The 23,471-nt window shown below is 46.0% G+C and overlaps 1 protein-coding gene across 1 annotated transcript in view; it reads left to right on the top strand.

Moving 5' to 3' along the window:
• The window catches only part of iqub (IQ motif and ubiquitin domain containing), a 45,947-nt gene that overhangs the window by 14,164 nt on the left and 8,312 nt on the right, over positions 1–23,471 (top strand). Inside the window, exons 6-11 of the mRNA XM_056281601.1 lie at positions 905–1,115; positions 1,500–1,675; positions 7,913–8,083; positions 8,467–8,643; positions 13,832–14,080; positions 16,778–16,963. Of these exons, the coding sequence (XP_056137576.1) occupies positions 905–1,115; positions 1,500–1,675; positions 7,913–8,083; positions 8,467–8,643; positions 13,832–14,080; positions 16,778–16,963 (1,170 nt within the window). The remainder of the gene's footprint in view (positions 1–904; positions 1,116–1,499; positions 1,676–7,912; positions 8,084–8,466; positions 8,644–13,831; positions 14,081–16,777; positions 16,964–23,471) is intronic.

The raw sequence follows: 23,471 nt of genomic DNA, 5'->3' as shown, positions 1-23,471 counted from the left end.
ATCATGGGTAACTTGCACACCTGTGAAGGCACCATTAATGCTGAAAGGTACATACAGGTTTTGGAGCAACATATGCTGCCATCCAAGCGACGTCTTTTTCAGGGACGTCCCTGCTTATTTCAGCAAGACAATGCCAAGCCACATTCTGCACGTGTTCCAACAGCGGGGCTTCGTAGTAAAAGAGTGCGGGTACTGGACTGGCCTGCCTGCAGTCCAGACCTGTCTCCCATTGAACATGTGTGGCGCATTATGAAGCGCACAGTACGACAACGGAGACCCCGGACTGTTGAGCAACTGGAGTCGTACATCAGCAAGAATGGGAAAGAATTCCACCTACAAAGCTTCAACAAGTAGTGTCCTCAGTTCCCAAACGCTTATTGAGTGTTGTTAAAAGGAAAGGTGGTGCAACACAGTGGTGAACATGCCCCTGTCCCAGCTTCTTTGGAGTGTGTTGCAGCCATCACATTCACAGTGAGTGAATACTTGCAAAAAACAATAAAGTTTATCAGTTTGAACATTAAATATCTTGTCTTTGTAGTGTATTCAATTGGATATAGGTGGAAAGGGATTTGCAAATCATTGTATTCTGTTTTTATTCACGTTTTACACAACGTCCCAACTTCATTGGAATTGGGGTTTGTACATGTGATGTGCATGATGAGGCAGTACATATGTTCTTTCCTCCAGTAGCTTTATTGACAGCTGATGATGATGCTTATGGCATGAAACAGGCTTGTACTGTCTCAAAGAATTTACTTCACTCACTGGATTTTATGTATATGTTTATATATACTGGATTTATATATATATGTATATATACACACACGTACATATACATATACATATACCACCATTACAAACGTAACCTATTCCTGACTATCCTAAACACACACACACTGTGTAGGTGATCCAGTTGCAGTCCTACGTGCGGCGTTGGCGTGCCCAGCAACTGGTGGAGGGGCTGAGGAGGGACAGGGAGCGCAGGTTGGCATGGTTGGAGATGGAGGAGAGGAGGAGGAGAGAGGAGAAAGAGGAGCGCTTTAGAGATCAGCACAGACGAAGACTGAACCCCCAGAGCCGGGAAGACTTCACCTTGATCTACAATACTCTAGAGAGTAAATCTGTCTATCTATCTATCTATCTATCTATCTATCTATCTATCTATCTATCTATCTATCTATCTATCTATCTATCTATCTATCTATCTATCTATCTATCTATCTATCTATCTATCTATCTATCTATCTATCTGTCTGTCTGTCTGTCTGTCTGTCTGTCTGTCTGTCTGTCTATCTATCTATCTATCTATCTGTTTGTCTGTCTGTCTGTTTCGGTCTAGAGAAGTGGATACAGTCTACCAGCCTTTATTTCTGTGTGTGTGTGTGTGTGTGTGTGTGTGTGTGTGTGTGTGTGTGTGTGTGTGTGTGTGTGTGTGTGTGTGTGTGTGTGTGTGTTGTGTGTGTGTGTGTGTGTGTGTGTGTGTTGTGTGTGTGTGTCAGGGTGGAGACGAGAGGAGACTGAGCGTATTGACGCCATGCTGCACGGTGCAGAGAGGAAGGCAGCTCTCTGCCTCTTGGTGGAGCAGGAAACACAACTCATTGCCACCATCGGCCGCCATTGCATCATTGCCCAAAACAACAACTATGAGAAGGCTGTCAGGGCATTCTTGGATAAGGTCAGAGGTCACCCAGCGACTTTCTCTAGCTTTTTTACATATAGACAGACAGACAGACAGACAGATAGATGCTAGACAGAGAGAGATACAGTGTACAAAGACAGTGAGAGTGAGAGAGAGGGATAGCTTTCCATAGATGTTTGAATAGAGAGATGGACAGATGTTACACAGAACACAACAGATAGAAAGTTGAAGCAGTTCATCTGGACACAATGTTTATAACAGTACAGTGACTGCAGGTACCCCACCCTTATAAACAATACAGTGACTGCAGGTACCACCCTTATAAACAATACAGTGACTGCAGGTACCCCACCCTTATAAACAATACAGTGACTGCAGGTACCCCACCCTTATAAACAATACAGTGACTGCAGTTACCCCACCCTTACAACAATACAGTGACTGCAGGTACCCCACCCTTATAAACAATACAGTGACTGCAGGTACCCCACCCTTATAAACAATACAGTGACTGCAGGTACCCCACCCTTATAAACAATACAGTGACTGCAGGTACCCCACCCTTATAAACAATACAGTGACTGCAGGTACCCCACCCTTACAACAATACAGTGACTGCAGGTACCCCACCCTTATAAACTATACAGTGACTGCAGGTACCCCACCCTTATAAACAATACAGTGACTGCAGGTACCCCACCCTTATAAAAAATACAGTGACTGCAGGTACCCCACCCTTACAACAATACAGTGACTGCAGGTACCCCACCCTTATAAACAATACAGTGACTGCAGGTACCCCACCCTTACAACAATACAGTGACTGCAGGTACCCCACCCTTATAAACAATACAGTGACTGCAGGTACCCCACCCTAATATACAATACAGTGGTATAACGACCCAAACCAGCAATCAGTTACATATACAAATTACCATGACCGTTAACTAGAGTTAAAATGGTCATGTTGTGGCGGCCACTAGGGGCTGTGCCTCTCACCCAGCAGGACTGTGAGCTGGGGGCGTGGTTTACGTTCCCGGGCTCGCCGGTGCAGGGTTGTTCCTGCAGCAGTTGGTTTTTGGAGTTGAGGAATAAACATCGAACTCGCCTTGGTCTCATGTGTTTTTCCTCATTCCTGCCACATTGGTGACCCCGAATTGAACATGTTTGGAGCAGAAGATGTGTGTGAATCCACTTCGGCCACGCCGCCCCGACTCTCACAGCCGGCCGTTCTCGCCGCGGCTGTGAAGCTCCCACAGTTCTGGAAGAGCGACCCGGCCCCGTGGTTCCAGCATGTCGAGGCGCTGTTCCACCTGCGTGGAATCTCCGCGGACGACTCCAGATACTATCTGGTCGTCGCTGCGCTGGACCAGCAGTCCACACGCCGGGCCATGCAGCTGTTGCGCCCCCCCCCTCAACACGGTAAATACGTCGCCCTCAAACATCTTCTGCTCCGGAGGTACAGCCTATCTGCCGTGGAGAGGGCAGATAGAATCCTTTCCCTATCCGGTTTGGGCGACGGGACGGCCGTGGATCTCATGGACAATATGCTGTCGCTGTTAGGCTCAGACGAAGGTGGCTTCCTTTTCCCGCACGTTTTCATGCGCCAGCTCCCGTTTCCTGTGGGCGCGGCTTTGGCTAACTCCCCGTGTCTGGCCGCTGGTGACTGCCGAGGTTTGGCTGAGGAGGCCGATCGGGTCCTGCTGGCTACCAGACGGTTCTCTGTGCAGAGTGTGGCATCGGAGCCTCTGCAGCCGACGTTGGAGGACGAGGACCCGGCGCTGGTGGCTGGAGTGACTGCCCGGAGACGGCGCGGGAGCGGCCTCTGTTTCTTCCACCAGCGGTTCGGCGGCAAGGCGAGGCGCTGCGTCCCTCCGTGCACGTTTGAGGCGGTGGGAAACTCCAGGGCAGCGCTCAGTAGCAGCTGTGGGCGCTGGCGGACGTAGTGAGCTGCTCTTCATTAAGGACACGATGTCAGGAAGACGGTTTCTGGTGGACTCAGGCTCGCAAAAGAGCCTACTCCCTCCTGCTAAGACAGACAGGTCGGCCGAAGGCAGCGGCCCACAGTTAAGTGCAGCTAACGGTTCGTCCATTGCGACGTTAGGCACAAGGTTGGTGACTGTTTGTTTCCACGGGCGCCATTTTGAGTGGGACTTTGTAGTGGCCGCCATTACTGTTCCTATTATCGGCGCGGATGTTCTGTGTGCTAATGGTCTGCTGGTTGATGTTTTAAACCGCCGTTTAATTGATGCTGTGTCTTTCGCCACTGTTCCGTGCGAGACAGGGGGAGCCGGGCCGTTAACACACGCTAACTTTTTAGCATCAGGGGATGTTTTTCAGCGTTTGCTGGCGGATTCTCCATCGGTGACTCCACCTGCCTTTTCCACCGCAGTTACTAAACACGGGGTACAACATTTCATTCCCACTCTGGGACCGCTAGTTTTTGCGCGCGCGCGGTGCCTCGACACAGTAAAATGGGCTACAGCTAAGGAAGAGTTCGCCATCATGGAGCGTCTGGGTATAGTGAGGCGTTCCAACAGCCCGTGGGCCTCGCCGCTTCACATGGTGCCCAAGGCGGATGGGTCGTGGCGGCCTTGCGGCGACTTTCGCCGCCTGAACAACGTCACCGCCAATGACCGCTATCCCATCCCACACATACAGGACTTTTCCATACGCCTGGCAGGTACCACTATCTTCTCTAAGGTGGACCTGGTGCGCGGCTATCATCAGGTTCCCGTGCGCGCAGAGGACGTGCCCAAGACCGCAGTGATCACCCCGTTTGGGCTTTTTGAGTTCGTGCGCATGCCATTTGGCTTGAAGGGGGCAGCGCAAACCTTTCAGAGGCTGATGGACTCGGTGTTGCGGGACCTTGCTTTCGTGTTCGTTTATCTTGACGACATATTATTGGCCAGTCCGTCAGCTGAAGAGCACCTGGCGCACCTGAAACAGGTTTTCCGTCGTCTGGACGAACACGGCCTGATAGTCAACCCGGCCAAGTGTCAGTTTGGACTGCCGGTGATTGACTTCTTGGGTCACCGCATTTCGCCGCAAGGCGCGGTCCCGTTGCCTTCTAAGGTGCAAGCGGTGGCGGAATTTCCCCGCCCGGTCTCTGTTAAGGCATTGCAGGAATTCTTGGGCATGGTGAATTTCTATAACCGTTTCCTCCCTCGCGCTGCCCACCTCCTTCAGCCACTTTACGAAGCCCTGCGGCTTAAGAAGGCTAACGACCCTGTCGACTGGACTCCCGAACAGGTCCAGGCCTTTGACGGAGTTAAGTGCGCCCTGGCTAACGCTGCCCTCCTCGCTCATCCCACACCCACGGCGTCCATAGCTTTAACAACCGATGCGTCTGACATAGCCGTGGGGGCTGTGGTTGAACAGCGCGTGGCGAATGCGTGGCAGCCACTCGCATTTTTTAGCCGCAAACTGCGAGATAGTGAGGGCAAGTACAGCGTTTTTGACCGGGAGTTGCTGGCACTGCACATTGCAACCCGGCATTTCCGCTTCCTGCTGGAGGGTCGCCCATTCACGGCTTATGTGGATCATAAGCCGCTGACTTTTGCCATCTCCAAGGTGACTGAGCCGTGGTCTGCTCGTCAACAGCGCCACCTAGCGGCGATCTCCGAGTTCACAACGGACATTCAGCATGTGGCCGGGAAGTCCAACCCTGTTGCTGATTGTCTGTCGCGTGTGCTTGTGTGTCCTGTGCACCTCGGTGTGGATTTCTCCGCTATGGCTGCCGACCAGCCCAGCGACCCGGACGTCCTTGCCCTTCGGTCAACACGTACCGGTCTCAAGCTAGAGGACGCTGTGATGCAGGAAGGCAGTCCTGCCCTCCTCTGCGATGTCTCCACCGGCCGTCCCCGCCCCGTTATTCCAGTGGCCTGGCGCCGTCGAGTTTTCGATTCGATTCACTCCCTCTCGCATCCTGGAGTTCGGTTCCAAGTTCGTCTGGCCTGGCCTCCGCAAGGACGTCAAGGGGTGGGCAGCTGCATGTGTAGCGTGCCAGCGCGCTAAGTTCCACCAGCACACTAAATCGCCCCTCGAACCGTTTCCGATCCCGGCCAGACGTTTTGACCACGTGCATGTGGACCTGGTGGGCCCTCTACCTTCTTCACAGGGTTTTACGCACCTGCTCACAATGGTAGATCGGACCACCAGGTGGCCAGAGGCTGTCCCTCTATCCTCCACAACATCCTCGGATGTTGCACGCGCTTTTCTTTCCTCCTGGGTCGCCCGTTTCGGCACTCCGTCAGATATCACCTCAGACAGGGGCCCCCAGTTTGTGTCAGAGCTCTGGTCTGCACTTGCGCGATCCTTGGGTGTGCAGGTACACCGCACTACCGCGTATCACCCTCAGGCTAACGGGTTGTGTGAACGTTTTCACCGGTCGCTCAAGGCAGCGCTGCGCTCTCGGATGGTAACTGGGTGGACCGTTTACCTTGGGTTATGCTCGGGTTGCGTTCGGCTCCTAAGGAGGACCTCGACGCGTCACCCGCTGAGCTGGTGCTCGGTCAGCTGCTCCGCGTCCCTGGGGAATTTTTGCCTGGGAGTTCCGCTCCTCGACCCCGTCCGGCCCTTTATCCTTTTTTTGTCCGACAGCACTCGGGTTCCAGGCCCCGTTCACCACTGTTTTCCGCGGTCGTTCGTGCCTGCGGAGCTCATGTCGGCTCGTTTTGTTTTTGTACGGCATGATGCTCACCGCTCGCCCCTCCAACCCCCATACGCTGGCCCATTTCGGGTTCTTGAGATGGGTCCTAAGGGTTTTGTGCTAGATATGGGTGGGCGTAGGGAGCGTGTCATGCTTGATAGGCTTAAACCGGCGCACAGGGTGGCAGGCGAAGTTGTGTTTCCAGCCCAGGTTCCCCGTCAGGGTCGTCCTCCTTCCAGGACCCCGGCAGTGTCTTCACGGGTTCAGGTTTCTGCTTCTCAGCCGGCTTTGGACTGTGTTTCACCTACTGTTTCGGCTGAGGGACGGCGCAGCTGTTATGGCAGGCTGCTTAAGCCTCCAGTGAGACACTGTTTTCTTTCCAGGAGTCTCTTCTGGGTGTTGGGGGGGGGCTGTGTGGCGGACACTAGGGGCTATGCCTCTCACCCAGCAGGACTGTGAGCTGGGGGCGTGGTTTACGTTCCCGGGCTCGCCGGTGCAGGGTTGTTCCTGCGGCAGTTGGTTTTTGGAGTTGAGGAATAAACATCAAACTCGCCTTGGTCTCCTGAGTTTTTCCTCATTCCTGCCACAATGTGTACTATTCACAGAGGATTGGGCAATAGTTGAAATCACAGCATTGTAAGATGTTGACAGATGAACTCTTACCCCCCCCCCCCCCCCCCAGTTCAGGGTTGGTCATTCCTTCTTCACATAGATGGCCTCGATCTGGTTTGGGCCATTATGCAGCTGTACAGTTTATGAGGTGGGGATACCTGCTGTCAGCTGATGAACCATTTCTCCCACTAAACGTTGTGTCCAGAGGAACTGATTCAGCTGTCTGGGATTTCCTCACCTGGGTTACTGAGTTTGCATCAGACAGATAGATGTACACTTAAACACCACGCAGAGTTCATACGCAGAACACAAATGGAAGATGATGGTAGATTCATCATTATTCACTTCATTCCTCCACACGGAGACATGTGAGACACATGTTAAAGGTAGAAGGAGTAGGATTTTCCTAAAAACCACTGTGTAGACTCATACAAAAATAATCCCTCTCAGTCATCACTTAAGATCCACTAGACGTGTGGTGGTGCCGTCTCTGCAGAGACCCTGTCCTCTTCCTGTATGTTCTCATTGTTCTTATTTTGCTATGTTTCTTGGCATTAACCTTTGGGCAGCGGGACTCTATATAAATGTAGCAACCAGGTGCCAGATTGAGAGCATAAGCACAAATTTAAGAGGAAGCTACAACAATGTCAGACACAGCACCGAAAAGACACAAATCTAGCGAGGCGAAACGCCAAGCGGACAAAGCAAAATAAGAGTGAATCTGGGGTTAGCTTTCACCCGCTGGTGAGCACTGAAGGAGAGGAAGGGGATGAAGAGTGACACAGAGTTGGCCTGTACACTGGGATGTGTACTAGCAACTGTGGTCAGGGGGTGTCCACTTCTGGTGATGTTGAGCTGGGGAGGAGGGGCCAACTTTGGATGTTGTGTTTACAAATGGCAACCGACAAATCCTTCTGGTTCTACCTTAAGCCTGCATGTTATAGCAACACAGTAACTAAACATCTGCTGCCTCTGTTTTACTGTCTAACTGGACTGATGTCCCGGGACAGTGTGCTGCCTCAAAGCGCTGGCACACGTGTGATGGTAAAATTGCCCAGATGGACACCCAGAGCACCATCAGAGCCAGCGAGCTCCGAGACCTCTATCTAAACATCAGCTTCAGCGGCTCCACGCAGGAGGAGCGACTCCAGCTGCTGTCCCACCTCAAGAACACTGTCAAGGTGACATGAAACACACAGTGAGCATGAGTACACACCACACCAGTTTCCCGTTACTGTATGTGTTAAGATGTTTCAGTTACCAGGAAATCCTCAAAATGAGCTCTGCACGGCTGGAGAGCCTGTGGCTCCTTGCTTCCTTGTTTAAAGAACCTTTGGTGTGATTTTAAACTGCAGCACTACAGATGGAGTCGTTTCACCTGTCCTGTCAAATTCTTATGACCTTTGGCTGTGAATAGTAAGATAGAGCTCTTTGACTGAGGACCAACCATCATCTCAGGTTTCTGTAGACAGAAATATTTTAAAACGAATCTTCTATTGTCTGACACCAGTCACATTGTCAGTCTATCACTGTTGTGATAATCAACTCAATACCATTCATTCAGGAGCATGACTGTCAGCTCACCAGAGACATCGTGGAGTTGATTGACAGGGAGGCAGTCCTAATGAGCAGGGGGGTGAAACAGAACAATCTGAGGGGGCTGAGGAAGAGGATCTCCACACTCTTCCTCCAACTCATCAAAAGACCTTCATTTAACCCCGCCGTGGCAAAGCTGCTCAAGGTAAACTGGGACAAACGGGTTGGCTGGGGTAGGCTGGGGTAGATTGGGGTGGTGGTAGAGGTTGTCTAGAGCAGTGGTTCTCAACCTTTTTGGGGTCCTGGACCCCCTGCGTATTTTTGATCTACCCTGAGGACCCCTCCACCTGATCTTGGGGGAGGGGGGTTGCAATTTGATAGAAATAGTAGAAACTGCATTTTAGATTGCATTATAGCATTTATTCACTCTTTGGGGCAAAAATAAGAGCTTTCAGTTGTAACTTAGATATATGTAACAAAACAGAATTCTTATGCAGTAACTTTCAGATATATGTAACAAAACAGAATATGTATTCAGTAACTTTCAGATATATGTAACAACAGAATTTTTATGCAGTAACTTTTAACAATGCAAACGGGAGCGAGATCTCTTATTAAAATACAATAAATTACACTTGTGAAACAGATGTAATTGGAGAAAAAAGTCCTGTTACCCATTATAGTTTAGGTAGATAAAGGTCTGTCACATTTGAGTAAAATAATCCTATTTCTATAAATGTCATAGGATCTTTTTTTTAAAGATATTTTATTTTCACGGACCCCTTGCAATTACACCACGGACCACTAGGGGTCCGCGGACCCCCGGTTGAGAAACACTGGTCTAGAGGAGATAGAGAGGTTGTCGGTTCCAGTCCCTGGACCCAACTGTGAAAATGTGGTCAAGGTGGGAGAATGTTCTTTTCTTGACATTATTGTAGGGATGGCTTTTAGCAAGGCACTCGCCTCTGTCAGTGGTGTATCTGCTTGGTGGTTGTAGCAGACTGCTCTCGGTGTCCACCAGTAGCAGCTGGATCTGTACTGGGCAGTCTGGAACTGTATGGCCGTGGAGCAGGTCAGGGCTGAAACAGAGCCTGTTGCTGCAGAATGAAAGGTTTAGAAAGTGTGTATGTTAAACGTGTCGTATGGTGGGCGTTGTCCATGCAGCTGTTGTTGTCTGTCTCAGTAAACTATACAGCTGTCACAGTAAACTGATTTCTACTGGAGGAGGCTGAAAATGTCAGATGTCTGTGATTGTGCTGTGTATCCGCTACCCTTCCACACTATAATATTTCAGTCCAATTGAGATTTATTTTTTTGTGTGATTTTTTTTTTTAATGTACTTGCTGCAGTTCTAAACCTGCTATGAAAAGCAGACTGTTCGATCTGAACGAGAAAGGAGGTTGCGCATCAACGGTGGGACCCTCAGTGGAGTGCTAAACCCCAAATCCAATGGGCATAATCCAAAAAATATGTAAGGGTAGCACATCTCACATTTTCAAGTCAAGGAGGACAAAATGCTCACATTTCACTAGCTTATTTGGCTCACATCACAATAGAAAATGAAGTGTACAGGTTCATATTGATCATATACACAAGGGCAGAATTCATACCCGGCTGGGAGTTGGAGCTAGTTATTGAGGAACCAATCACTTTCTTTATCCCATGGTTCTAGATACAGGGACAGTTCACAAGTATATTATTACATCTGATTCAAACCCCGTTATATACAGTATAATGGATGATAACGTGTCTGCATATAGACGGACAAGAGGTTGAACTACTGGACCTCTGGTGCAGCCATAACAACCTGGAGCTGAACATGCTCAAAACTGTGGAGATGACCGTGGACTTCAGGAGGAGCTTCCCAACACTGCCCCCACACCCACCCACCATACTCGATAGCAAAGTTTCTGCGTTGAAAACCTACAGATTTCTGGGTTCCACAATCTCTCAGGACCTCAGGTGGGCATCCAACATAGACACAATCATCACAAAGGCCCAGCAGAGGATGTACTTTCTCCACCAGCTCAGGAAGTTCAACGTGCCTAAGGAACCTCTGATTCAGTTCTACACTGCAGTAATCCAGTCTGTCCTCTGCACATCCATCACTGTCTGGTTTGGATCGGCCACCAAACAGGACAGGGACAGACTACAACAGACAGTTAAGTCTGTAGAGAAAATCACTGGTGCCAACCTGCCTTCCATTCAGGACTTATACACCTCCAGACTCAGGAAACGGGCAGGCAGTATCACTGCAGACCCATCATACCCTGGTCACAACCTGTTACAACTCCTCCCCTCTGGTAGACGCTACAGAGCACTGTACCCCAAAACAACCAGATATAAAAACACTTTCTTTCCACGGGCTGTCATTCAAATTAACACTTAACACTGTCAATAAATCCACCATGTTGTATATACTGTACTGTACCTACTGTACTGTACATGTTCTATATACTGTACTATACATGTATATACTGTACTGTACATGTATCTACAAGGATAGAGATGGAAATGTGTCGACAAGTGAGGAGAGTGTGCTAAGAAGGTGGAAGGAGCACTTTGAGGGGCTGATGAATGAAGAAAATGAGAGAGAGAGAAGGTTGGATGATGTAGGGATAGTGAATCAGGAAGTGCAGTGAATTAGCAAGGAGGAAGTGAGGGCAGCTATGAAGAGGATGAAGAGTGGAAAGGCAGTTGGTCCTGATGACATACCTGTGGAGGCATGGAGGTGTTTAGGAGAGATGGCAGTGGAGTTTTTAACTAGATTGTTTAACACAATCTTGGAAAGTGAGAGGATGCCTGAGGAGTGGAGAAGAAGCATATTGGTGCCGATTTTCAAGAACAAGGGCGATGTGCAGAACTGTAACAACTACAGAGGTATAAAGTTGATCAGCCACAGCATGAAGATATGGGAAAGAGTAGTAGAAGCTAGGTTAAGAGGAGGAGAGTAATAGAAGCTAGATTAAGAGGAGGAGAGGTGATGATCAGCAGCAGCAGTATGGTTTCATGCCATGAAAGAGCACCACAGATGTGATGTTTACTTTGAGAATGTTGATGGAGAAGTATAGAGAAGGCCAGAAGGAGTTACATTGTGTCTTTGTAGATTTAGAGAAAGCATATGACAGGGTGCCGAGAGAGGAGGTGTGGTATTGTATGAGAAGTCAGGAGTTGCAGAGAAGTATGTAGGAGTGGTGCAGGATATGTATGAGGGAAGTGTGACAGTGGTGAGGTGTGTGGTTGGAATGACAGATGGGTTCAAGGTGGAGGTGGGATTACATCAAGGATCGGCTCTGAGCCCTTTCTTGTTTGCAATGGTGATGGACAGGTTGACGGACGAGATCAGGCAGGAGTCTCCATGGACGATGATGTTCGCAGATGACATTGTGATCTGTAGCGAGAGTAGGGTGCAGGTTGAGGAGAGCCTGGAGAGGTGGAGGTATGCACTGGAGAGAAGAGGAATGAAAGTCAGTAGGAGCAAGACGGAATACCTATGCGGGAATGAGAGGGAGGACAGTGGAATGGTCAGGATGCAGGGAGTGGAGGTGACGAAGGCATTTGAGTTTAAATACTTGGGGGTCAACTGTCCAAAGTAACGGGGAGTGCAGAAGAGAGGTGAAGAAGAGAGTGCAGGCAGGGTGGAGTGGGTGGAGAAGAGTGTCAGGAGTGATGTGTGACAGAAGGGTACCAGCAAGAGTTAAAGGGAAGGTTTGCAAGATGGTTGTGAGACCAGCTATGTTATATGATTTGGAGACAGTGGCACTGATGAAAACACAGGAGGTGGAGGTGGCAGAGATGAAGATGATAAGATTTTCACTGGGAGTAACGAAGAAGGACAGGATTAGGAACGAGTATATTAGAGGGACAGCTCAGGTTGGACGGTTTGGAGACAAAGCAAGAGAGACAAGATTGAGATGGTTTGGACATGTGTGGAGGAGAGATGCTGGGTATATTGGGAGAAGGATGCTGAATATGGAGCTGCCAGGGAAGAGGAGAAGAGGAAGGCCAAAGAGGAGGTTTATGGAGGTGGTGAGGGAGGACATGCAGGTGGCTGGTGTGACAGAGGAAGATGCAGAGGACAGGAAGAAATGGAAACGGATGATCTGCTGTGGCGCCCCCTAACGGGAGCAGCCGAAAGTAGTAGTAGTAAACATGTTGTATCTACTGTACTGTACTATACATGTATATACTGTACTGTACATGTTGTTTATACTGTACTGTACATGTTATATCTACTGTACTGTACATTGTACGTATACTGGTATACTCTGTCATGTACATCTACCTCAGACATGTGCACACTGCACTTTATCACCTCTTATTTCACCTGTGTAAGTCAGTCCTTGTGTATATATGTGAAGGTTGTGTTTGTGTATATACTATGTGATGGGTGTTATGTTGCAGTGTTCTGGCAGTCATTGATTCTCTATGAAGACAATACACTAGATAGCAATAAAGGGACATTTGGTTAAACCCCGTTCGTGTTCCATTGTCGGATAATGTCAAGGATGAACACACATCCTTCAGAGCACTCATATGGGTCGGGATGTTCATAATGCTGGCAAATCATTCTGATTTTACTGCCTGTAGCGCCGTCTTGAGGCCACCTGGAGCTCAGTCTCGAAAATAACCACCATCTCGTTGGGAAGGGAAGAGAGCAGCTTTTCATTTGGAGGGGGCAGTAACCTCTGCTGGCATGGCAGTACTGCCCGGGCAGGAAGAGCAGTCACTACGAGGTGGGGATACAGTGTGCGGAGCCAGCTGCAGTGGTTGTGCAGTCAATGTGCCCCCAGTTTTGACTTTTTGAGGCATTATGGTCAGCAAGAGGTCTAAGTTAAAGTACTGGGTAAAACTTGCACCAAAAAAGCACAATACTTGTGCCTTGGGTAGGATTTTTTTCAAAGATTATTGCAGGAGCCACGACAGCTGCGTGCTACTCCATTGATTGGTACGCCAGAAGTCCAGAGACTATTTTGTGAAGCTGCATATTGTATGGGGTTTAAGTCAGGTTTAAGCATGGACTTGTGATTGGTCCATGTATTTAGAACAATGGGACGAAAAAGTGATTGGCTCCTAAATAAATGGCTCCAAGTCTAACTCTCAGCTGTGTATTAAGTCTGCCCTTATGTATATTACTGAAGTGAACTTGTGTACTTCAGACACTCTGGTGAAGGCTCTGTGCCGAAACACGCAAGCGTTCTTCTGTTGTGTTGTGAGCCAAATAAACTTGTGAAATGTGAGTATGTTGTCCTCCTTGACTTGAAAATTTGAGCTGTGCTACCCTTTCCTATTTTTTATAATGTTAGATCATTCTGTCTGCCCAGTGTTTACCAGTGGACAGTTGTGTTATCATGTTGTCTCTCAATGTTGAAGATCCCTCCTGTCCACCTCAGGTTCCTCAGATCTCCTCCCAGCTGAAGACCAACATTCATTACTGTCCATCCTGTCAGTGTTACCTGCAGTCATCTGACTACAGTCTGACGGCCAACGCCCACCTGTTGGGCCGCTGTCAGCGCTGTGCTGCACTGGAAAACAAGGCCCGGCAGCGGGAAGACTTCTCTGTCTACAGAACCATCCTGACCCAACTCCGCAGGGACGAGGAGCTGCTCCTCAATGAGGCTAAGATCACTTACCTCTTGCAGGTTAAGAGGAAACACAAACACACATACAAATTCCACCCACTACTGAGGCACATAGAGAAGAAGAAAGAAAGCCCTTTATTGTGTCATGGTATTCTTACAACAGGTTGTACAGGTTACAGCGAGTGTGTTCTCTGCATGTAACCATCCTAGTGTATAGGAGCAGTGGGCAGCTGCAGCACCCGGGGACCACCTCCAGTTCTTCTTTCCATTGCCTTGCTCAGGGGCACAGGCAAGAGTATTAACCCTAACATGCATGTCTTTTTGATGAAATTACACCCCTTGACCTCAAGGGGGCGCTGTAATACTCAACTTTATGTTTTTGTAATTATCTCGATAACGGCTTGGCTTAGCGTCAACATTCTGTCATCGTTTTAATCTCTGGTCACCTGCATCTCTATGATCTCCTGCTCCAGAAATGTCAAGTTTTGCAACTTTTTCTCAAAATGTTATTCTCGATATCTTGTCCAACTGCTGGGCCAATTGTCTCAAAACTTGTTTTAAACAAGGTTTATTTTCAAACACAAACCAATCAAACAATGGTCCCACAACTACAACACTACTCTCGCCCCAACTACCCGCCCACCTCCCAACAGACCCATATAGCCGCTTGCGGCTATATTTCTATTTGTTTCTATGCTTTTCCCTCTCTGTGACTCTTTTTACATCTTAAAGGTGCTGTGAAAGGACTAATGTCTTTTTTTGAGGGGGGAGGGTTTCCCCCTTTTTTCTCCCCAATTGTACTTGGCCAGTTACCCCACTCTTCTGAGCTGTCCTGGTCACTGCTCCACCCCCTCTGCTGATGCGGAGATGGCTGCAGACTACCACATGCCTCCTCCCATACATGTGGAGTCACCAGCCGCTTCTTTTCACCTGACAGTGAGAAGTTTCACCAGGGGGACGTAGCGCGTGGGAGGATCACGCTATTCCCCCCAGTTCCCCCTCCCCCCCAAACAGGCACCCCGACCAACCAGAGGAGGCGCTAGTGCAGCGACCAGGACACATGTCCATATCTGGCTTCCCGCCCGCAGACACGGCCAATTGTGTCTGTAGGGACGCCCGACCAGGCTAGAGATAACATGGAGACCTGAACCATCGATCCCTGCCACGCCACCCAGAAGCCCACAAATGTCTTTTCATTATTTTCATTATTTTCACCTTTTATCTGAACTTATATTTCAAAAATTCACTTTTTTTTTAAAAATGTGCTGTCAGCAAGTTTGGCATACAACACAGACTGCCAATGTGTCCTAGACATAGTAAATCTGCAAATATAGTTCAGGCAATCTTTATTAATTATCAAGAACCACTTATAATAACGCTGTAATATTTTCATGATATATTAGCTTGCTTGCTAGATGATATATTAGCTTGCTTGCTTGCTGGTAGTCCATCGAGTCCGATGATGACGTCCCTCCTGGTTAACGGTGTGTTCTTGATGACTGTAGAGTCCAATTCTTGATCCACAGGTGTTATTGCACGTTGGGCATATGAAGTCTAGTGGGGGCAGGCAGGGTTGTGTGTCTCCTCAGTCTTTTCTGTTCTTTTTTCACATTCCTCTCCATGTCCAGCTGTTCTACATCTCTGTGGCAGATCTCCCGCCAGATGGAACGGTTCATGGCAGCTTGCTCCAGTCTCAAGGGGTCTATATAACACTTCTTCAGCAATGTTTTTAGCAGGACTTTGTATTGCTTCTTCTGACCACCTGAGGACCAGAAGCCCAGATGAAGCTGTCAGTACAGGACTTGATGTGGCAGGCATTCTTGAGGCATCCTGATGACATGCCCAAGCCAGCGCAGTTGGTGTTGTTCAGTGACCATGTCTTCTATGCTCTTGCAGTTTGTCCTAGTGAGAGTCTCAGCATGGGGAACACAGTCACGCCACTTGATCCTCATGATTCACTGCAGACACTTTATGTGGAACCGCTCCAGCGACCTTAGGTGGCAGCTGTATGTGACCCAGGCTTCACAGCTGTATAGGAGAGTTGTGATGCAGATGGCTGTGTAACTGGAAATTCTGGTGTGCAGCTAGAGGTGTTTGTTTTGGAAGACTACATTGGAGTTTGCCCAAGGCTACAGAGGCTTGTTTGATTCTACTGTGAATTTAGTGATCAGTGTTGCAACCCTCAGAAAAGATGCCACCCAGTTATTTGAAAGATGGAGCACTGTGCCACCCTTTTCTTTTTTTAAAGAAAGAATATATATATGAATATATGTGTGTGTGTGTTTATTTTTTTTTAATATATATATTTTTATATACGTATGTGTGTGTGTATAGCTATACATACACACATATACACACACAAAAAGAGAGAGAGGGGGAGAGTTGATCACATGGTCATCAGACAGTCCATAGAGGAAGATATTTGGTCCCGAAAAGTGAGAAAAACAAACTGAGAGAAAAAAAAAGAGAGCGAGAGAGACTGAGGGAGATAAAAAGAGAGAGGAGGAGAAGCACACAACATGGGCACTCGTGTGTTCAGAGATACACAAGATTAGAATGGTGCAATGCTTTCAGGAAAGTTCAGGAACATTCTCACTGACACCACAAGACCAAGAGTCTGGATTAAAAATGGGGCCTCTGACATTCTGTTTTTTTTTCCTTACTTTCTTTGGGGCAAAGTTTATTTGACTGGCTCACAGTTTGTTTCTGTCTCTTCCTTCAACTAAAGGTAAACCTAAAGGCTTTCTCTCCCGCCAGGAGAAGGACGTGCAGTATCTGGTGGATGTGGTGTGGGGTGCCCAGTCAGCCCTCACTGCCTGCCGTGACCTTCATGAACTGAAGCTGATCCGCTGGGAGTGCTGCTCGCCATGGAGTCCCTGGAACTGCATCCTGGTGTCCAAAGAGGAGGCTCGCGCCCACCTGACAGTAGAGAACCTCCATCAGGTCAGCATGCATCGACTTTTCCATTCAAAGCTAGCATAACTAATCCAGACCCACTTCACTCACACCCCCTTTCCACCAACATGGAATAGGTTCTATTCCGGCTCGCAAACCTAATTTTGAACTGTTTGGGGCTTTTTGACCAAAAATAAATTGATTTGGAGCCCAAAAAGTTGGTTCGCAGTTGGAACCAAGAAATAATAGGACCTGAAGTAGGAACCGTGTGGGCGTGTCATATTCTAGGTTGAAAAGAGAGATTGATAAGGCAACAATGGAGGTGAAGGCAAGTGAGAAATCATCAGGGAAAAAGAACACGCAGTGGTCTGAGGATGAAATCCAATACTTGATGGCAATTTGGTCATCTCCTGAGTTTCAGGAAAAGCTAGAAAGTAGCATGAGAACAACTAAGCTGTACACCAAACTAGCCAAAGAGTTGGCCAAGGCTGGATGCAGGTGCATCAAAAAATGTGTTTTCTGTGGGATGGGGTACTAATCAAAATAAATTATATTTTAAAATCGCCATCAAACTGGTGTAAAAATTGCACACCCAATGAATTCTTGTTAATATGCTTCTTTATCTAACAAGACTGACGTGTTTCGAAACTATGTGCAATGTGCAGCACCCTCTGTTGATGATCCTTGATTACAATGGTTCTGTTCAAAACGGGTGGAAACGCGGGCTTGTTCGCTAGATTGCACCAATGTTTCAAGAATCAGAATCAGGATCAACTTTATTGGCCGAGTGTGCTTATGCATACAAGGAATTCTACTCCAGTTTACAGTAGCCTCTAGTACTTACTACATACTATATCAATCACACACACAAAAAGAAGTAAGGCAACAAAAACGAAAATAAAAATAAATGGAATAATACATAGAATCCTGGAGGTAAGTAAGTATGCACAAGGTGTGTCACAACAACATAGAGATTTGTTATGGCTGAATAATTTATAACTTATTGTACTTATACATTATTTAAATATAATGGGTGTCACGGTGGCCCAGTGGTTAGCACTGTCACCTCATAACATGGTTTGAACCCCGGGGTTGTCCAACCTTGGGGGGGGTCATCCCAGGTCGTCCTCTGTGTGGAGTTTGTATGTTCTCCCCATGTCTGCACTGGGTTTTCTCCGGGTGCTCCGATTTCCCCCACCATCAAGAAAACATGTATGTTAGGGTTATACTCCTGTCTGTGCCCCTGACCAAGGCAATGGGAAAAGAACTGGAGTTGGTCCTTGGGCGCAGCTTGAAGACAGCAGCCCACTGCTCCTCACATCTAGGATGGGTTAATTTGCAGTAACTGAATTTCCCCAAGGGGATTAATAAAGGTCGGGATGGTTCATAGCACAGTAGAAGATCAGAAATGTATTTTGGCCCTAAATCATTCAGTGCTTTATAAACCAGGAGCAGTATTTTAACATTAGTTCTTTGATGAACAGGAAGCCAGTGTAAAGACTTCAGAACTGGAGTGATTTGATCCACTTTTTTGGTTTTAGAATGACCTGAGCAGCAGCGTTCTGAATCAGCTGCAGCTGTTTGATCGATTTTTTTTAGAGAGACCTGTAAAGACATCGTTACAGTAGTCGAGTTGACTGAAGATAAATGCATTGAAAAGTTTCTCCAAATCCTGCTGAGACAAAAATCTCTTAATTCTTGATATATTCTACACTTGATAGTAGGCTGACATTGTAATTATTGTAATGTGGCTATAGAAATTCAGATCTGAGTCCATGAATACACCAAGATTTCTGGCTTGGTTTGTGGTTTAACGTTACCAATTGTAGTGGAGTGCTTACTTTTAATCATTCTTCCTTGGCTCCAGAGACAATTACTTCAGTTTTGTCATTGTTTAATTGAAAAAATTTCCAAGATATTCAATCGTTGATTTGCTCAATGCATTTACTCAGCGCTTGTATGGGATTATGGTCCCCTGGTGATATGGTTAAGTAAATCTGTGTCTCCTCTGCAGGGGCGCCGCTAGCGATTCTGGGCCCCATGAAAGAATATAATATTGCCCCCCCCCCATCCCCCACCCACCTAAACCACCCATCAACCTAAAAAACACAGTTGAATTTGATGTTTGATGAAGAACTATTTCATCGATAGAAGATTACTTGATGCACTGCAAGAAATCCACTGAAGGCTATCTTTTGTAAATTTAATAGAATACAGTAAATACAGTAATTAACAATCCAGTAAACAAAAACCCTCAACATTCATCAACTTAAATGAAGATTTAAACACAAGGACAAAAAGTACAATCATACAAAAAGTAAAAATGTAAATTCAATGGGGTGGTATTTTTATCTAAATAACAGAAGCGCTAATATAAAACTATGTGGAGTCCATGGCTGTTGGTTTACCATACAGCTCCTGGCTGCATGGTCTTGGAAATACTAATCCACAGTGTCAAAGGTGAGGAAATACGTTTGACTTATAAAGCTTTAGCCTACTTTACGTTCTCCGAAATCATCTGTTGCTGGCCTAGTTTATCTCTAGTTTACAATGTAATCAGCAACGGGCAAGACGTAGGCGATTACAATGTAACAACGCCAGGGCAGTTGTTACAGTAGGCCTATAGCTGTGAAACTAAACTTCATTCTCCCAGCCCATGACTTAAATGCCAAAAGCCAAACACCGGGCCTTCTTGCTAGCAAAATCGTGAATCAAATCCCTAAAGTTAAGTGATAAAGCCAACTTGCTTTCAATTGACAGTATTGCAAGGTTGTTCAACCTCTTCTGAGACATTCTTGATGATCTCAGATAGCTCTTGATCAGTTTCAGTTTGCTAAATACTCTTTCTCTGCCGACAACGGTAACTGGGAGAGTGCAAAAAATCCTAAGAGCAATGCAAACCTCTCCAAAAATGCTCTGGAGTTGCATTTTATAGATTGCATTCAGGAGAGCAAGAGAGGTACAGTCAGAGGGTAAAGTGGCAGAAAATATTGTATTAAGATGCCTGATTTCACTCTCAAACTGAGGTGTGAGGTCCTTTGTGTACTTCATTATCAGTGGCTGACACACAGAAGCAATATTACTGTCACTCAACTGCCCAACTTTAAGTATGGCCGCAAATTCTTCGACAATATTTGCTGTGGTTTGGAACCGAGTGTCCAAGTCACTTATTATTTGGCCCATGGCAATGAAAAACACAGTGTTAGGAAATGTTGTTTCTGGCCTGTCCTCCTGACCTGTTTTTTGGAGGTCTCATCATGGAACCTCTTCCTCCTCCTCATCTGTGCTGCTGTCACTGTCCTTTGCCTCTTCTTCTGCCTCTGCCTCTTTACCTCTGCTCTCTTCTCTGGCTGCCTTGCTTGAAGAGGGCCCTGGCTCTAGAGTATCCATAAGGTACATCATTCATAATCTGTCCTATAATAGTATTAACATAGTAATACATTACACCAGATGAGCTATCCTAAATGTTACCCAGCTAGCTAAAAACCTTATTTTAAGGTGCCAGTGGTCAATGTTATTGCAATTACTGGAAGAATTAGATGAACTAAATGTGACTATTAGCCAAAGTTGTATTCAATGCTTGCTTGCAAGCTAGCTACCTGCTCACATGTTAATGCATCATACATTAAAATATTCAAAATCAGTTTGTATGAGCCTTAACCCCAAACCTCTACTGCTCACCTCCTTCTCCTTCAACTGGGAGGTGGGTTGAGGGAAGGGTTTCTGATCCTGAAGCTGCATCTGTGTATGACAAGGGCATATGTGATTAAGGAGTGAACAAGCTTGCGACCATGTAACATTATGCTAGTTAGCTAGCCTAGCATACTAGCTGCTGGAAAAAGGCTACAAATTCACTGAGCTCTAGTTATATTTGGAGCAAATTTGCACTCATCTCATTTTCGGTGGCAATAAATATTTAACTGAAATTACCCTGACACTGCACTGTAAGTTAACTTTACTTGAAGTTAGCTAGATCATCCATGCAGTGATTAAGCCACACCGAATAGCTACGTTGGCTACGTTAGATAGCTACATGTTGTGGGCACCAAAGGAAGGGGCTGTGAATAAAGATCTTTCTTTTGAAAAAAACTTTGTGACTAGCTGTTGTCCCTTAATGTCACTTGCAGTTTTTTTGTCTTTCTTTTCTTTTCTAACAACCTGATTTAGGTTTGGACGACATCTCTTCATCTCGTCACCTAACGTTATCTATTGGAATCAACTGTTCTAGGCTAGCGCGCTCTGTAAGACTGAACCATGCAATGCATAGAGAGAGGGGTGAAATAAGGTCAATCCATCCTGATAATTTTGCCAAAAATGGAGAGACAAAACACGTTTGTTACTTTTTAATCCATACAAATATAATTTTAAGTACATTCACTTACTTATAGTAATAAAAATAAAAATACTAATAGTGTTCTCTGAAGGGTCGCTGTCAGTGCTGGGCCCTTGGAATCATCCTAACTTTCCCCCCCTTACAGCGCCTCAGCTCCTCTGCATAATTACGTAACATATCTTGTTGTTTTCCCTATTCTGAACTAGTGAGAGCATAGAATAGAGCCTCGAAGACCTCCACAGGTCACTTGCTTTATATTAATGATATTTGCAATGTTACTGATTTGTTGAAAGTTATTGTTTTTGCAGATGATACAAACATGTACTGCTCTGGTAATAATTTACAGGAACTACTGTCTTCCACTGAAAGAGAGTTGAAAACCCTCAAAACCTGGTTTGATGTCAATAGATTGTCACTCAATATTAAAAAAACAAAATTCATGGTTTTTGGGAATCGAAAAGAAGTTGACAAGGATATTAAATTAAAAACATGTGATGCTGAAATTGAAAGAATGACTGAGATTAAATTCTTAGGGGTGGTTATTGACCATAAATTAACATGGAAACAGCATGTCCAATATATAAAAGGAAAGATTTCTGAGTCAATAGCAATTCTGTACAAATCAAGAAACATATTAAATTATAAGGCTTTACAGATTATTTACTGCTCACTCATACTTCCTTATATATCATACTGTGTTGAAGTCTGGGGATCAACGTATAAAACAACTGTTAATGCAATAGTTCTCTTACAAAAACGAGCCATAAGACTTATTAATAAGGTTGACTACTATGAACATACTGACCCACTGTTTTTGAAATCGCATGTTATGAAATTTAATGATCTGGTATATTACAAAACAATGCAAATAATGTATAGAGCTAAATCAAATCTACTCCCAGCCACCATACAATGTTTTTTCTCATCTCAAGAGACAAAGTATGATTTAAGAGATGACTGCAAATTTACGGTACCAACGGCTAAAAAGGAGGTTAAAAGGAGGTGTTTATCTGTTTTAGGTGTTTCAATATGGAACGGTGCTGATATTATATATTAAGAAGGTGTAGTACATTTCAGATTTTCAAAAGGACGGTTAGTAAAGCAATTTTTGAGGGCTATAAGTGTCCATGATTTTGTAAAGTTTTTTTTGTGTTCTTTCTATGATTTTGTTTCATTATTTTTTTCTACAGACTCTGTAACTTTATTTGGTCTTGTAAAAACTGTTGATGGGTAGCTTAATTTGTCCTAAAGGACAGGCTTAAATATTAGCATGATGCTTCTGCCTGTGCCTTTTCAGTCACTGTTTTGAGTACATTGTTTGTATTGTAAACATTTGTTAATTGTGGGTGACTGAATAAAACTTAAACTAAACTAAAAACTAAACTTTTATCCACTCAGATTTGTAATTACCTAGTATAGACACAAAGTAGTCCCTGTCTTTTAAGTGGGATTCAAACCAGTTTAGTGCTGTGCCAGAAAGTCCCACTCAGTTTTCCATTTGGTCTGTAATGTGTTGTGGTCGACTGTGTCAAATACAGCACTGAGATCCAATGATACTGAGACTGAGATTCTGCCACTGTCTGTGTTTGAACGGATGTCATTAAAGGCCCTAACAAGAGCAGTCTCAGTGCTGTGGCGTGGTCAAAATCCCGATTGGAAGACATCAAAACTTTTGTTTAGTGCCAAAACGTCTTTCAGCTGCTGGAAAACGGCTTCTTCAAGGATTTTACTTAGAAATGGAAGGACCAGCTAAGAGTTGTCCAAATGGGTCGATTTGTTTGAGTCAACGAGGGTTGAATCAGTTCATCTGGATATGTTTATTGACAGATATGTTTCATCACTCAACTAAGTGACATCTTCAATCTAAACTGACTGCAGGTATCCCCACCCTTATAAACAATACAGTTGCATAACGACCGAAACGAATGACCAGTTTCATATGCAGATGTGGGTGTGACCATTAACTAGTTTCAATGGCCATGTTTACTATTCACAGAGGATTGGGCAATGTTTGCATTCACAGCATTGTAAAATGGTGACAGATGTATGCTTAGCCCCCCCCCCTTTCAGGGATGGGCGTTCCCTCTCAACATAGATGGGCTCTTTGACTCCCCATTCAAACCAGCGTTCCTCCCTATCAAGGATGTGCACATCCTCATCCTTGAAATAGTGGCCACTGGCCTGTAGATGGTGTAGACTGTGTAGCCCTGGTCTGACGTGTTA

This window comes from Lampris incognitus, chromosome 6 (genome assembly GCF_029633865.1).
Source record: "Lampris incognitus isolate fLamInc1 chromosome 6, fLamInc1.hap2, whole genome shotgun sequence".
NCBI classification, from domain to species: Eukaryota; Metazoa; Chordata; class Actinopteri; order Lampriformes; family Lampridae; genus Lampris; species Lampris incognitus.
Note: the sequence above shows the minus strand (reverse complement) of the source record. Positions and strands in the feature narration are given on the sequence as shown.